A 15,406-nucleotide genomic window follows, 5' to 3' on the forward strand; every position below is an offset into this window, starting at 1 on the left:
TAATGGGGGAATATCAGTGGCATTTATTACTTTTATTTTGAACACTGTGGATTCTTTTCTTTCTTTCTGTGGCAGTAACAATGTTCAATTTTGTTTTCTGTTGTGGAAATGCATTCCTTAGTTTGAGACTATCCATCTATAAACTTACATTATTTCAGTCATTCTGTCTCTCAGACATTTGCTATGATAACTTTCTTCTGTTAAATTTATTGAGTATTTGAATTGTACCAAATTATATGAGTCTGTCAGTCTTCATTGTGTAGAGTTTTGCCTGGGCATTACAGATGGTAGCTATGGTGGTATGGACATGTAGGAATGATAACTGCCATTTGTTTATTTTTACTTTTTTTGTATGTTTATTATGAGCATATGCATATACAAGTCTTAGGGGTATGGGTACTATAGGTATATGTGCATATACATGTTTTAATGTTATTATATGCCCAAGCAGTGCCCAGTTAAGTATTTTTGAAAGTAATTGAACAGCTCATACCGTAAGTTAGTGCAGAAGAATAAGTATTTGAACTAGTATATCCTTCAGAAAATGTATGTTGCTACAAAACCTGTTCTAACAAATGAAGTGTAAGGCAACACCAAAATAAGACTTGCTCTGATTGTGGCCTTTTGTCCCCCAAAATTTGTTGCCTTTTTCCCCATTTGTCTGAATATGTCAAATTAAAGTATGAAGGTATAGCGCATACAAAGTGCAGTGAATTCCTCAGAATGGTCAGATTTTCTCACTACCTTAGTATATCCTAATCAATAATATTCATACTTGTTACTGACTGTCATACTTTTATATATGTTTGAAAATATGTCTGTAAAATAAACCTTGTAAGGTTCAGGTTGGCTAAGTAATGATTGATCCGCAACTGTGTTGTATAATATATCCATGATTTGCAATAATGAGCTTTTTGTTGGATGTGTTATGAATCATTTGCAATAATGAGCTTATTATTGGATACAGATATGTTATAAATCATTTGCGATAAGCATTTACCTGTATGCGTTGTGAATCATTTGCAATAATGCTCATTCAGATTTTATGCCTATGCATGTTGATATGTATTAAATTGGCTTACCACGTTGCACACATTTACAGAGGTTTCTGGCTTGGTTTCTCATCCTTTATCTGAACCATTACAATTATTTTCTTCTGAGGTAAAGTAATGCTAAATCACACAACAGCATAGTACAAGCCACAATGGAAGGGATGCAAAGCAGATTTTCTTACAGTATTATAGTGGAGCAACTCTGAAGGGTAAGACTTTTTGATTTATGTTTGGCATCATACAAGCTTCATTTTACCTTAAATATATTTCATGGTACACTTGTAACCTTGAAGCTTTTCTTTATTACACCCTCTTTTCTCCAAAGATGTTGCCTTTGAGAAGAAGAAGAAGCAAATGACTACATTCCAAAGCATCTGGAAGGTCAGCTTTGACTGGGTAAACAAAAGCAGGCATGGTCCCAGATATGCTTTTTGGAAGACATGTGCTATCAATATTAATGTTGGACAAGTGACAAATGGATACCGAAAAGCACAAGATGCGTACCAAACTTTCAAATGGGAGGAAGGTGACAGAAATATTTGCAACTCAGAAAACCAACTCTAAAATACTGGAGGCTGAAGTAGCCTTTATTTGTCTCCTTGCTGAACACAATCTGCCTGTCACTCGTCCCTCTCTAGTTTAGAGGACGAACAGGTGGGGGTAGTTCGTTTATATGCTTTATTACACAGAAATACATCAGGATGGGTACCAGCATTACAAAATATAAACAAAACGATTAACAGACAAACTACACAGACATACATGCTTGCATCTCAACAGCTTCCTACAAAATGGCAGTCAGGCTCGCATGTGCTCAGTATTTATACACTTATGTATGATTTCTAAGCTCTTTGAGATGTGTGGAAGAAAAATTACTCACTTCCATGACTTCAAAATCAAGTTTCTCATTCTCATTCTCTTCAGTGGTGTTTCTGGGTGATCTGGATACTGTATCAGCAAGATAAAGACGTTTGCCCTTTTGTATAGACAAGATTGAAATTGTACTTCTGCAATCTGCCTGGAGCTGAATGCACAGACTTTCTCAAAATAGTAACTAGAGGTTGGTGGTCTGTTTTGATCTGGATAGGTCTACCATAAATATAGTTATGGAATTTCAAACATGCAATCATAATTGTCAAAAGTTCTTTCTCTATCTGAGCATACTGCATTTCAGTTTAGGTTAGAGATCTGGATGCATAGGCAATAGGTTGACCCTATTGGAGAATGGCTGCACAAAGAACAAAGTTCGAAACATCACAGGAAAGAGTAACTGGTTTGTGAACATCATAGTATCTAAGAATTGGTGGACTGGCAATTCTCTGTTTCAGGACACCAAATACACTCTGGTGTTGTTCCAACCATGACCAGGATGAATCTTTGTGTGTCAGCTCTCGAAGCAGTGCTGCTAGTTCACTTAAGTCTGGAATGAACTTGCCTAGGTAGTTAGCCATGCCAAGAAAGCATTTAAGGGCTTGAACATTGTCTGGAGCTGGCATCTCAAGAACAGCTGTTTGCTTGCAAGAGTCTGGTCGTAAATAAATGACCAACATAACTGACCTCTCGTAACCTGAACTTGCAGTTCTGAGGATTCAGCTTAAGATTCACTTGACGAGTTCTTTCCAGAACTTTCTCGAGGTATCTATCATGCTCAGCTTCACCATTACCTCCTACTAGAATATCATCTACTATAACAGCACAGGGATACCCAAAAAAAATTTGCTCCATTGCATGTTGAAAGACTTCATTGGCAGAATTTATCCCAAATGTCATTCTCAAAAATCTATCCCTGCCAAATGGAGTACTGAACATAGTTAGCAATGTGGATTTCTTGTCAAGCAAAATTTGACAAAATGAACTCTTTACATCTAAAACATGAAAAACAGTGGCATTTGGCATCAGTGCTGCAACTTTTTTGACTGTACACATTGGATAATGAGGTCTTTCCAGTGCTTTGTTCAAATCTCATGGATCAATACACATTCTGATATCATCTGAACTTTTCTTATGAGCTATCACCATGGAAAATATCCATTCAGTTGGTTCATTGACTGGGCAAATTAAACCTTGTTGCACCATTTTATCTAGCTCAGTTTGGACTCTGTTCTGCATAGCTACTGGAACTTTCCAGGCTGGCCTGACAACTGGATTGACATCTGGGTTTAACTTCATGGAGTACACAACTGGAAGCTTGCTTAGTTTGTCTTTGAAAAGATTAGCATAGGTAGGGAAAATATAATGGGTGAAATCTTAGCAGTGGTCTTTCAAACTAACACGATGGACTTCCTTATTAAAGGAGAGCAGTCCCATTTTCAAACTGTCTATGAGCCTAATAATGACTGGACGTGCCTTTGAAAACATATAATAACTAGTATTAACTTATCCCACCAGACCAACATGAAAGCATCACTGAGTCCTCAGTCTGAATCTCTGCACTACCATAAGCAACAAGCTTTGAACACTATGCCAAATCAAGCCTTTCACCAGCACATACTCTAGCAAATGTTTCTGCAGGCATAACATTGCACTTTGAACCTGTGTCAGCTTTGAACAATATGGGTTTTTCCATTTATCTGAATGGTACACAATACTTCATTCCTTGCCCATAAATCTACTACATTGACTTTTTCATGAAGTACTGACACACCATCAGCATAAAAAGTGGAGTCATAGCTTTCTAATTTATCAGCTTGTTTCTTTGAATGTTCTCTTTTAATAAAAAAATGTGTGCTCTTTGATTTACAAAACCTTTTGAAATGATTCCAGTTGTGACATTGCTGACCAAAAGCTAAACATTTTTCCCTTTTAGGCTCATGACTTCCTCCACAATTACAACAGGTGGCTATGAAACTGGGTGAGTGTGCATGCTTTGAGTTTGCTGACTCACTCTTATATTTCACTGAGACTTTCCACAGCACACCTTGGAATTTGCTAGAAAGCTACTATGGGGTTTCCTTGTGAGTGTTGCAGGGTTTGCAGTTGCAGCCATGTGCTTGGGCCTGCTTCTGTTAACCATGTGCTGCATACTATCAACATGAGCTTTAGAAGTTACTAGAAGCATGCATCTCTCATTTGTAAGAATAGTTGTGTGCTTTTCTGTAAGCACATATATCTGACACATCTCAATAGCCTTATTCAAAGTTAAATCACTGTCATGAAGCAAAATCTTTCTCACAACAGTATCTTTAATACCACACATATCTGTCTTTTATCAGCTCATCCCTTAAATCACCAAATCTGCACGTTTTAGTTTTGTTTCTCAAGTCAGTCATACTGTATATGCTGCAAAAGTTTCACCAGGCTTTTGATCCCTTGTACAAAATAAGTACCTTTCCATTGTAACATTCATTTGAGGGATACACATTTCTCTAAATTTATATTTTAAGCACTTTGGGTCCTCCCTTGACTCAGCTGGTACAACTATATGATGGTTTTTCCCCCTCTCCTGCAAAGACAGCAGGTGCATACATAAATGAACGCTCACTTTTTATGGCTTCTGAACCAGCTAAATTAGGCAGAATAAATGCCTTTCTATGATCATCTTTATCAGAAAATGCAGCCTGTATGAAAATATCATACTCTTGCTCAAACACTCTCCAGTTCTCTGCAATATTATTGTCAAACACAAGTGGAGTTGTTTTTTGAAATCCATCTGCATTGCCAACAAATTATGTCTTTGGGCATACACTGAAAATATGGCCCTTGTAATTATGTATGAACAAGCACACACAGCAGCTTGTAATAACATTCAAATGCACAATAAACTCTTCCAAATAATGTAGTTTGTGAAATATGCTCTGTAATAGCTGTATTTTGTGAAATAACTTTACTGTAATACTGCACAACCGTGAACACTTCACACACTTCAGACAACTTGAATAACTTTGATTAATGCAAAAAAGTAGTGCTTTGTGAAAAAATGTGGTTATTTCCCTTATTTTATTAATTTTATGCAATTCAGACTTTATTTCAAACATTTTCCGTAGTTATTTTGAATATTTCTGTTGGTATATCGTAAAATCAGATATATCTGTTCCTTAGAAATTCATTTAGAACGTTCTGAATGTGTTGTTTCATATTTTGTGAATAATAAATAGCTTGAGCAAGTTTTAATGCCTGAAATTTGTTTCTGACCTGTTTTGCAAGTTATACGTGCAGTAGGGATGATTCACTCCTATGCATTCCTCCAGTGTTAACTGAGTGCCTCTCGGTCTCAAACTGAAGAATCTGGATTCCCTTCTGGCCACATGTCCTTTTAGATATGCCTCGTCTGACACCTTGTTGCTCGTCCCTCTCTAGTTTAGATGGTGAACAGGTGGGGGTAGTTCATTTATATGCTTTATTACACAGAAACACATCAGGATTGGTAGCAGCATAACAAAATATAAACGAACCGGAATCAATTAACTGACAGACAAAACAGACATACATGCTTACATCTCAACAGCTTTCTACAAAATAGCAGTCAGGCTCACATGTGCTCAGTATTTATACACTTGTGCAAGCCCCTAGAAAGCTTCTTAAAGTTGTACACACACACTGATCTACACTGCCTTTTACAGCTGGGGATCATTTTTGAAGTACACGAAGAGGTACTGTATGGCTTCAGAGATGGTACAAAAATGACCTTCAGACCAACAAACACTGCTTGCATTGTAAGGGGTGTAACGGGGCCAAAATATCAGCAGGACATAGCAAAAATATGTCAGAAAGTGCCATACTGTTTGTACCTTTTTGAGTACAGATATAGGGGGATGACAAACTGCTTATAATTTAAGTTGTTTTTTTTTTGAGCATGACAGTGGTAAAAATGTTGTTAGATTTCTTGACATGCCTGTTTGTGTCAGTGGAACTGGTCAAGCCATTTATGGCAGTGTAATGGAGACTCTGAGCAAGTTTAATGTTCCTGTGAGCAACATAGTGGGTTATTCTTTGGATAATGCTGCATCCATGAGTGGTAAATAGAAATCTGTGTGATCTAGACTAAAAGAGCTTACCCCCCCGCCCCATATTTTCAACATGCGCTGCTTATGACACAATGCAGACTTCTGGATTAAATCTAGCGTAAAGGCAATGGCTGTACCTGTAGAGGAACTGATGTCTGAAATTTATTGTCACTTTTCCAGCAGTGCACAGTGTCAGTAGAAGATTAAAGAGTTTGCAGAGTTTGTGGATATTGGTCCTCTCAGAATTATCAGGTATGCCCCCACTCGATGGCTACAAAAGTTATCAGAAGAATGCTTGCCTTGTGGCCTGCCCTGAGATCCTATTTAATGTCGTGAACAAAACAACTTTCTGTTAAAGAGGATCTAATCACTGAGAGACTGCAGAGCCATGACATTAATCTGGCATTCCTCTTCCTGCAATATGCCTTTGAACCACTGCAGAACTTTGATGTGCAAATACAAGGCAGGGAAAGCAAATTGCTCACCTTGCATAATGACATCCATAAAGTACTGCATGCATATGCTAGTAAGGTACTCAAACCACTAATTGTAAGGCAGTTGTTGGGGAATGTAAGTACTATTGATGCAATTCTTGAAGTGCAAGACAACATCTCACAAGACAGTGAAATTTGTATTGGTCCTGATGCCAAAACATATTTGGATAACAATATGGATTATATAAAGGGAACAACAGAGGAAACTTTTCAAGAGAGCCAGGCAATTTTACTCTACAGTCCTACTCAAAATGATAAAACATTTTCCTGCAAGAGATCCTCTGCTGCAGAACATGGCCAGCTTATTAGATCCAGCTATGAAATTACAGCCTTTCTCCTTTAGTGTTGTAGATATTGTCACTCGTTTCGGTTTCTGCAGTTCACTAGTGGAGTGTTGGAAACTGATTGATAAATTTTCTGTGCATCAGATGACTGGATGGTCATATGGATCAGATTCATCTAATTTCCTGAAATATTGGTCCATGGTGCTTTGGAGCCCTGCAGTACAAGACCTTCAAACATTTAAAAAACTAATGCAAACATTGCTCTGCTTACTGCACTCAAACAGTGAAGCAGAATGGGCATTTAGCATAGTTTGCAGAGTAAAAACTGAACTTGGCCCAAAAACATTAAACTCTACTAGCAATAAAGATGAATGAGGACAATGACTGCTACTGCATGAAACATCCAAAGGGCATGCTGGAAGCAGCAATAAAGGCAGCAACTGCTTATAACAAAGAACATTCCATAACATCAGAAACTGATTCTGCCCTGCCAAGATAAATTTGAATAACTTTTAGTTTGACATATGACCGTGGGGAAATGACCTGCACGTGTAGAACTGTAGCAAATAGTCTGTGTGGCAATAGTCTGAATGCAAATTGCCTTAATTGTTTTCTTTTCAGTATGCATTTGTGCTTTGCGAATGTTTAAGCACCTAACTTCATAAAACTGGAACTCATGCGTTTGAGGAGTGAGCATGCATTACATTAAGTTTATACAACAGTGTGAAAATATGAACACTATAGTTTGTCTGTGTATATATACAACTGTTTTAATAGTAAAAAAACAGCTCTAAAATGATACATTGTCTTTATGTTATTGAATGTGTGGTCATGTCCATTAATATGCTTATTTTAATATTCATATCTTACATTAATTAGGTGCCCCTGATTGTTCCTGATTTTAAGGTCCTGTATTCCTCATTCTCTCATATGGAGGTCGAGAGGTATTTATTATTTTATTTATTTTTATTTAACATTTGTTAACCAGGAAAGTCCGACTTGGAATGAAGCCAATTTTCAGTGGAAGCCTGGGTAGAAATGCTCCAGACACGTGTCTTTGTAACATGGGAGGAAACCGGAGCACCCAGAGGAAACCCACACAAATGCAGGGAGGACAGGCAGACTCCGCACAGAAGGCACCCAAGCTGGGAACCAAACCAGAGATCCTCTTGCTGTGAGGTGACAATGCTACTGCTGCACCACTGTGCCATATCACACACACACACACACACACACACACACACACACACACACACACACACACACACACACACACACACACACACACACACACACACACACACACACACACACACACACACACATGTTAACTTTAAACAATGCAAGTAATATTAACAAGTTTGCTGTTACTTTGGCTTTTTAGCAAATAGACTACTACACTTTCATTTTCATATGTAAACTAAAGTTACAAAAATATCAACTCATTTGCATGAATAGTAAGCACACACTGCATCACAGTTTTTTGTTTTGCTTCTCTGCCGTGTTTAAGCACTACATTCTTACCTGGAAATAATTTGTATCACTTTACTAGTGAGCTGCACATTAAAATGACTTATAATTACAAGTGTCCAGTGTGAGGCCACAGAACTATGTGCCCCTACCCAATTTTCTTACCTTTGCTATAAATGCATCTTTGGTGGCCAGCACATCAATGTCACCATCTGTAGAAACATTCATGAATAAGTAAACCCGTGTTCTATCTGTTAAAGAAAACAAATTAAAATTTTGCATAGTAAAATATGTTTCTTTGAATTCTTCATTGCTTAATATGTCACAAATCATAAATTTGTGGTCAAGATATATTACTCTTATATGTGGTATTACAGGGAAATTAATTTTATATAAACATTTTAAACAAGGAGACCTCAGGGAATATGAACAAAGCTGTACAATACAAACATGAGTACAAACTCTAGTTATGCCTCCAAGGAAATCACTAAGTGAAGCATGCTTTTGTAAAGATTTATCATCACTTGAGTTGTAGTGGAACAACTAAGTCATCCATTAGTCAGGGCATGGATTTCTTTATATTTTAGTAAGTGAAAGCAGGCTAGGTCATAATGTCTCTGCCAGCACCATTTCTGAGAATAACAGATGCTGCAAACAATCAGTGGAACACCAGAATAATGAAAGAATATGATGAAAATGGTTTCACACTGATGGGTGAATTTGTGCAGAATTATTAATTACTTACAGGTGCTCAGAGAAAAGAAACTTTTCTCAGTCCATTGGCAGTGTGGTATAGTGCTAGAGAGCTGGGGACTGTTTTTCCACTGTTGCATGGTAATAACAGTTACAGAAAATTGGCAATTGAGGGAGCAAATGCTTAAAAAGTTCTTCACAAACAATTTAAGGATCTTATATAGTATGCTAATTCTTACAGGAATCCTAAGGCTAATAGAGGCTATTAGCAGATGTATTAGCTGTAGCGAGCAGTAAAGTTAAGGAATTGATGTAGGATGAGAGCAAGAGCATTCCCATTGTGAGGTTAGGTGTGAATAAAGTAAGGTTTTGAAAATAGAGAGATTGTTAGTGGTACGGATAAGGGGCGGGAGAGAATTCCAGTGGCATGCAAGGCAGAAGGATAGAAGATGTCTACCTGGAGAACGTGCAGGTTTGTGTAGCTCTATTAGATTTTGGAAGTCGGATCAAAGACATCTGTTAGGTAGATGCATTTGGAAGGGAGGCAAAGAAGGGACAAAGAGAGGGGCTGAAAATGAGTTTATGTGTTTGGATAAGTTGAATATAGGTAAGATAACTGGGCAACTGTTGCAAATTTTGAGATTTTATAGTAACAGGAGGAGAGTTTTGACTTGAGGGAGCATTGCAGATTAGTAAAGATAGAGGCACCATACATAAGGGAAGGGGTAAGGTATGTATTAGCAAGAATGAGCCTGGTGGAGGGAGGGATGAAACGGTTGCGGCGGTAAAGCATGCCAAGCTTCTTATGAGTTTTTTTGATATTTACATGTAGATGGCTATCGAACTTTAGCTGATCATCGATGAGGATTCCTAATAGTTTAGCTGTGGAGACTATTTCTAGAGGTGTATTATTTTGGCTGGTGATAGAGAAAGAGTTTTTGTCAAGGGTGATGCTTTTAGACGGGGGAAATATCATTAGTTTAGTCTTGGTTGCATTCAGTGCTAGATGGTTTTCTAGCATCCATTGTTCAGTAGAAGAGAAGGTATCTTGAGTTAATTTTGTTAATGAGGAAGTGAAGGTGGCAGAGCAGATTATTGTCGAGTTGTCAGTGTATTGGATGAGGCTGGCATTAGGGATGGCATGGTAGAAGTCATTAATAAAAATATTGAATAGAAGGGGACCTAGAATCGAGCCCTGGGACACACCTGTGGGAGTGTTTAGGAATGGTGAAATAGCTTTATTCGACTTAACTGCTTGTTGGCTATTTGATAGGTAACTGGTGAATCAGTTGATAGAGGAATGGGATAGATTTAGTTTAGAGAGTTTGGTAAGGAGAAGATTGTGAGAGATGGTATTGAAGTCCTTAGAGAGGTCTAAGAGGAGGGTGGATACAATATGACCGGAGTCACAGACTTTGTTTAAGGTTTCTAGGAAGGAGAGGAGGGTAGTGGTGGTGTTATGGCCTGGGCAGAATCCATGCTGGGTGGGAGTAAGAAGGTTGTTATTTATAAGATAGGGAAGAAGTTGAAACTGAATGCATTTTTCGAGAAGTTTTGAAATAGGGGATAGGATAGCAATGGGACGGAAGTTAAAGATACTATTATTGTTGCCACCATTATGGAGTGGAATAATATAGGCCTTTTTCCAGAGCTGGGGAACATGGGATTCTAAGACTAATCAATTTATTAGGATGTACATAGGGAAGGCAATGGCTTCTGCGGCTATCTTTAGGAAGTAGTAGGGTATCTTGTCAGGGGCATTAGAACATGGTTTCAAGTTTAGAAGAAGTCTTTTTATAGTAGAGATGGGGATAGGGTGAGAATGGGGAAGTTGAGAGCTGGAGGTACTGAAGGAGAAAGGGATATGTAGAGGTAGATGTGGGGAAGCAGGATTATTAGTGAAGGATAATGTTAGTTTGACTATGGAGTCGGTAAAGAATGAGTGGAATTGCATAGCTATGTCTGAGTCAGAGGCATTTGGGTCAGGGCATGAGTTTTCTTTTTTACCTGGGTTAAGGAGAGAGGAGATTCCATCCCAGAATTTTCTAGGGTTATTGTTGTGATTGATTTGGAGTGTGGAGAAATAGGCTTTGCGGTCTGAGATAATACATTTTTTAACTTTGTTGTAAAGTGTTTTATATTCATTAAGGGAGATGGTGGTTTTAGTTTTATGGTGGTGTTTCCAAGCTTTATCACGGAGTAGCATGGTGGCTAGGGTATTCTTGGCTAACCAGGTGACAGAGTTACTTTTTATGCATTTTGTTTTCCAGGGGGCAAAGGAGTCTAGCAGGTTTAAGAAGATTGTATTAAAGTAGGTAACAGCATTTTCTAGGGATAAAGTTTTTAGTGGGTTCCAGTTGTTTCTTTGTAGTGCATCTGAGAATGCATTGGGGTTAAAATTTTTTAGGTGCCGAATAGTGGAGTAGGTGTGGGATAGTTGTAGGCAGGAGGGAAGATAATGGGCGAAAGTGGGAAAGTGGTCACCTTGTGGGTCTGGAAGGGTACCACTATCAGAGATATAGTGGTGATGGGAAACTAGAATCCAATCTAGGGTGCTACCAGAGAGGAAGTCTTTGGAAGGTCTAGTTGTGGAGTTAATGAACTGAGTGAAATTATAGAAATTTATATTTAGGGAGTTAGTTGGAGATTGAATATTGTCCCAGTTGATGCTAATATCACCCAGGATTATAGTTTCATTGCTGATATTGGTAGAGAACCAGGAGAGAATGTCCTCAAGAAGTGGGACATTGTTGCCAGGAGGGATGTAGAGGGTGACAGTGCAGATTAGTTTATGTTCATTTACCTGAAGAAGGGCTGGAATTAATTCAGCATTACCAAATTTGGGAATAGGTTTGGAGTAGGGAGTAACTGAGAGGTATGAGGAGTAGAGGAGAGCAACACCTCCCCCTTTTTTATGTGTTCTATCTTTTCTGATAATACAATAGTTGGGTGCTATCAATTCTGAGTCTTGTATATGAGGTTTAAGCTAGGTTTCAGAGATGGAAAGAATATCATGTTTATTATAGAGAAGCCAGACGTGGAGGTTAGGGATTTTATTACATATGCTCTGAGCATTTAGTGCTGTGAAGTGGAGGGATCTTCCAGATGAGTGGGGGGGGGGGGGTGAGATGGGGAATTAGAGTTGTGTGAGGGAGAGGGGCCAGGGTTTGGGTGTATGTCCCCAGAGATGAGGATAGAGATAAAAAGAGGAATGTGGGAGAAGACTTTTTTTAAGTAGCTTAGTAACTATTATATGGGTTGTAAGCTTTATAGAGATGGGGTAGTATATACTGGAGTTGTGTTTTTGGGCTGGGATATTAGTTTATAGGGGAAGAGTGTGATGTTTTTGAGGGAGTAGAGGCTAGGGGATATGCAGGTATAGGACCGTGTGTGTGTGGTAAATAGGATGAGATAGCTGAGTGAAATTAGGGAGTGTGATTGGCAGAAAGAGGTCTGGTAAGATAGTGCAAGTAGGATAAGGAGATAAGAAATAGTATTTGAGTTATAAAAGAGGCTGGTTTGGTAGACATGGCATTTATTAGGATAGGTTTGGATGTAGGTTTAAGCTGGGAAGGTGTAGGGACAGTTTCTTAAGAGAGATTTGGTTTAGTGGAGTGAGCAGGGTGAGGGCAGTGTAAAGGTTGGGCTAGAATGAGTAATTTGATTATGGGGGATGGGTATGTTGATTGGATGTGGGTGTAGATGGGTGTGACTTATTTACTATAAGTGTAGAAGGTCTAGGGGCGGGTGGAATTTGGGGGCAGAGTGGGGAGCAGAGTGAGTCCTCAGGGCAAACGGAGCAGGTATAGCCAAGGAGAAGGAGATAAAGGTAAGAAGAAACAATCAGTATGGTTAAAATAAGACAAGGGGCTAGAGAGCAAGCTTGGAGATAAGAGGCTATGCAGATGTTTAAGAGGGGAGCTTTGTCACTCCAAATAGATTCTAGCTAAAAAAATATATTATTTAGATTTGAATTAGATTTAACACTAACAAAAGCTAAATAATATAAACCAAATAGATTCTTAGCTAAATATTATTTTGGTTGAATTATATTTAAATTCTGTCATGCTAAGCAGGCAAAATACACTGGGAGAAGAATTAGCACTGGGCTATGGTAAGGAAAATTTAAGAATAAAAGAAATGAATAACACTGCCACCTAGTGGCCAAATTTAAAATGGCTATAGGTATCACTAGAAAAAAACAGCCAGAGAAGGGGAAGGTAAAAATGGGAAAAAAGATGGAATTGCAGACAGCAGCAGGCTGCTAGCAAGCATGTGGCTGAATCTTACTAGGACAGTATTGGAAAAAATATTTATGTAGAAAAGAAGCACAGTTCAGTTACATATACTCTTTATTCCTCAGGTAGAGGCAGTCAGTATACAAAGTGGAGCGGAAATCTTGTTTGCAGTTACTTCAGGGGCAGGGAGGTTCTTACAGCAAAGAAAAGTGCCTGGAGAGGATGGAGCACAAACAGAAGCTAGCTGCAATGGAAAACAAAAAAAAATGAAATTGTTATTGTTTAGTTGTAAGTTCAAAAGGGAATTATGATTAACAGCTTAAGGACATTAAATAGAGTATATGAGAAATAGCCTGAAATAGGGTTTTCTAGCATGCGAGTGTAGACGGCAAAGTTTTTAAGAGGGAGAAAGTGAATAGGGATAGCAGCGATGTAGTGGTTAAGATGGAGACAAGAAAAGTAGATAAAAGACTGAGGAAAACAGATTTGAAGGAGTTGAAGAAATACAACTAGGAATAGATAGCATACACAATATATGCATTACACTGTAAAATGCCTTAAAAATACAGATGCATCACATTAAATGCAGTTACACCTGAGAGAAAACAGATATAGCAGGAATTAACGGGTAGAAAATTACAACTAGCAATGGGTTTCATTCAGAGAAAATGTGATTACACTGTGAAATGCCAGAGGGTCTATATTAGTTGATCAAATGTTTAGTTAATTGAATAACTAAACGTCAGTCACTAATAATTGAACACACAAAACCGCAAACGGCAGTTTCCACTCAGGGAAACAAGTCATTTGGCCATTGTGCGGAGTTTGCCCTTTCTTCAATGTGGAGCGATCTCAGAGTTGGTATATTTAATTAGGGGTGTGTGGGAGGCACAGCTATTTGCTTAACTAAACGTTCAATCATCTGATATAGATGCCCAACAGATATGTCACAAATTAATGCACTTTACAAATTACAGAGCATTTCGACGTGGGTCAGGTCACAGGCACTAAACCAAGTTCTCAGCTATCTGAGTTAGTGGCAGGACTGGTGGATGCTAAAAGATCATAAGGCTTTCATCAGTGAGAAACAAAAGAGTTTCTTTGGCCAGATTTCTCCACTGTATAAATATGTTCAGAGTGGTCACCTGAAAAAGGTCTGTAGAATTACTATGGGATTTGCCCAGCCAGCAAAATGAAATGAAATAAATAAATAAATATTTAGAAATAAATAAATAAATTCTGTATTTAATGTCTTATATTTTTGTATCCATTTCTATTGCAATTGTTAATCATTGACTTTGTTGGATTTACATGTTATTTCAAGTAAACATTGCCCTACTTTCCTTTTCCCCAAAACATGCTTACAAAATGAAATGTAATTATTACATTTTTTCTTCTCGTGTAAAACATTTTGGAGCAGTCTGTTATCCACATATCCATTATTCAATTTGTTGCATCTTCCTTTCATCCATAAATCATCCTGATCATCTGATTAAACATTATTCACTCTCCTTTAGTCTAGATATAAAAATCATGGCGGCAATGTTTATGCTGCCAACCTTCAACTTATTGTACTGGGTTGCTAGCACCCATATTGTTAGATATCCTCAAATGTATAACATTATCCCCTTTTTTGACAGGTACTGGTGTTATCTGGCCATCTTTTAACAGATTACTGTATTTTTTGTGACATTTCTCAAATGATTGAAATAAATACTGGAGAAAAGCATATTTTTTAAAAAAGTGGTATTTTTAGGAAGTTGTCCTAATTGAGGTACTGCAGGAAATTCTGTACCTCAAATACAGTGGATTTGTAACAGGCATATTATGGTAAAGTGAAATCAGCATGGCTGAAAGTGATGAAATTAGGTAAAGACCTGGAAGGTAAGACTGATACAATCTAAAGAGAGGTCATCAAGCAGGAAGTATTCCAAGAGGCAAAGGAGGGTCGAGCTATGGCTTCAGGCTTCATGAACATGAAGAGTGCTGCTGCTGCAATGTATGAAAGGAAAGGGATGTTTCGGAGGAGGAATATTTGACCTTAGATGTCCATGTGGTTGGACAACCTTTATTGGTGTGATGGCTGTGGAAATGATGCCACTCGGGAGGCAGTAAACTGACTGTGCCTCTGCTGAACTTGCTTTGTGAGCACAAGATCTTTATAATAGTAATTTAATCAGTGCTGAGTCATAGCAGTTTTATTTTCAAATCTGGATGTTGGGGCTGTGGTAG

General features: G+C 38.1%; 1 protein-coding gene across 1 annotated transcript in view; it reads right to left on the minus strand.

Moving 5' to 3' along the window:
• Positions 1-15,406, minus strand: part of LOC122796789 (C-type lectin mannose-binding isoform-like) — a 525,560-nt gene that overhangs the window by 64,073 nt on the left and 446,081 nt on the right. The window contains exon 4 of the mRNA XM_044065519.1: positions 8,409-8,494. Coding sequence (XP_043921454.1) covers positions 8,409-8,494 — 86 coding nt within the window. The remainder of the gene's footprint in view (positions 1-8,408; positions 8,495-15,406) is intronic.

The sequence above is a fragment of the Protopterus annectens genome, chromosome 3.part0 (genome assembly GCF_019279795.1).
Source record: "Protopterus annectens isolate FY-2018-M chromosome 3.part0, PAN1.0, whole genome shotgun sequence".
NCBI classification, from domain to species: Eukaryota; Metazoa; Chordata; order Ceratodontiformes; family Protopteridae; genus Protopterus; species Protopterus annectens.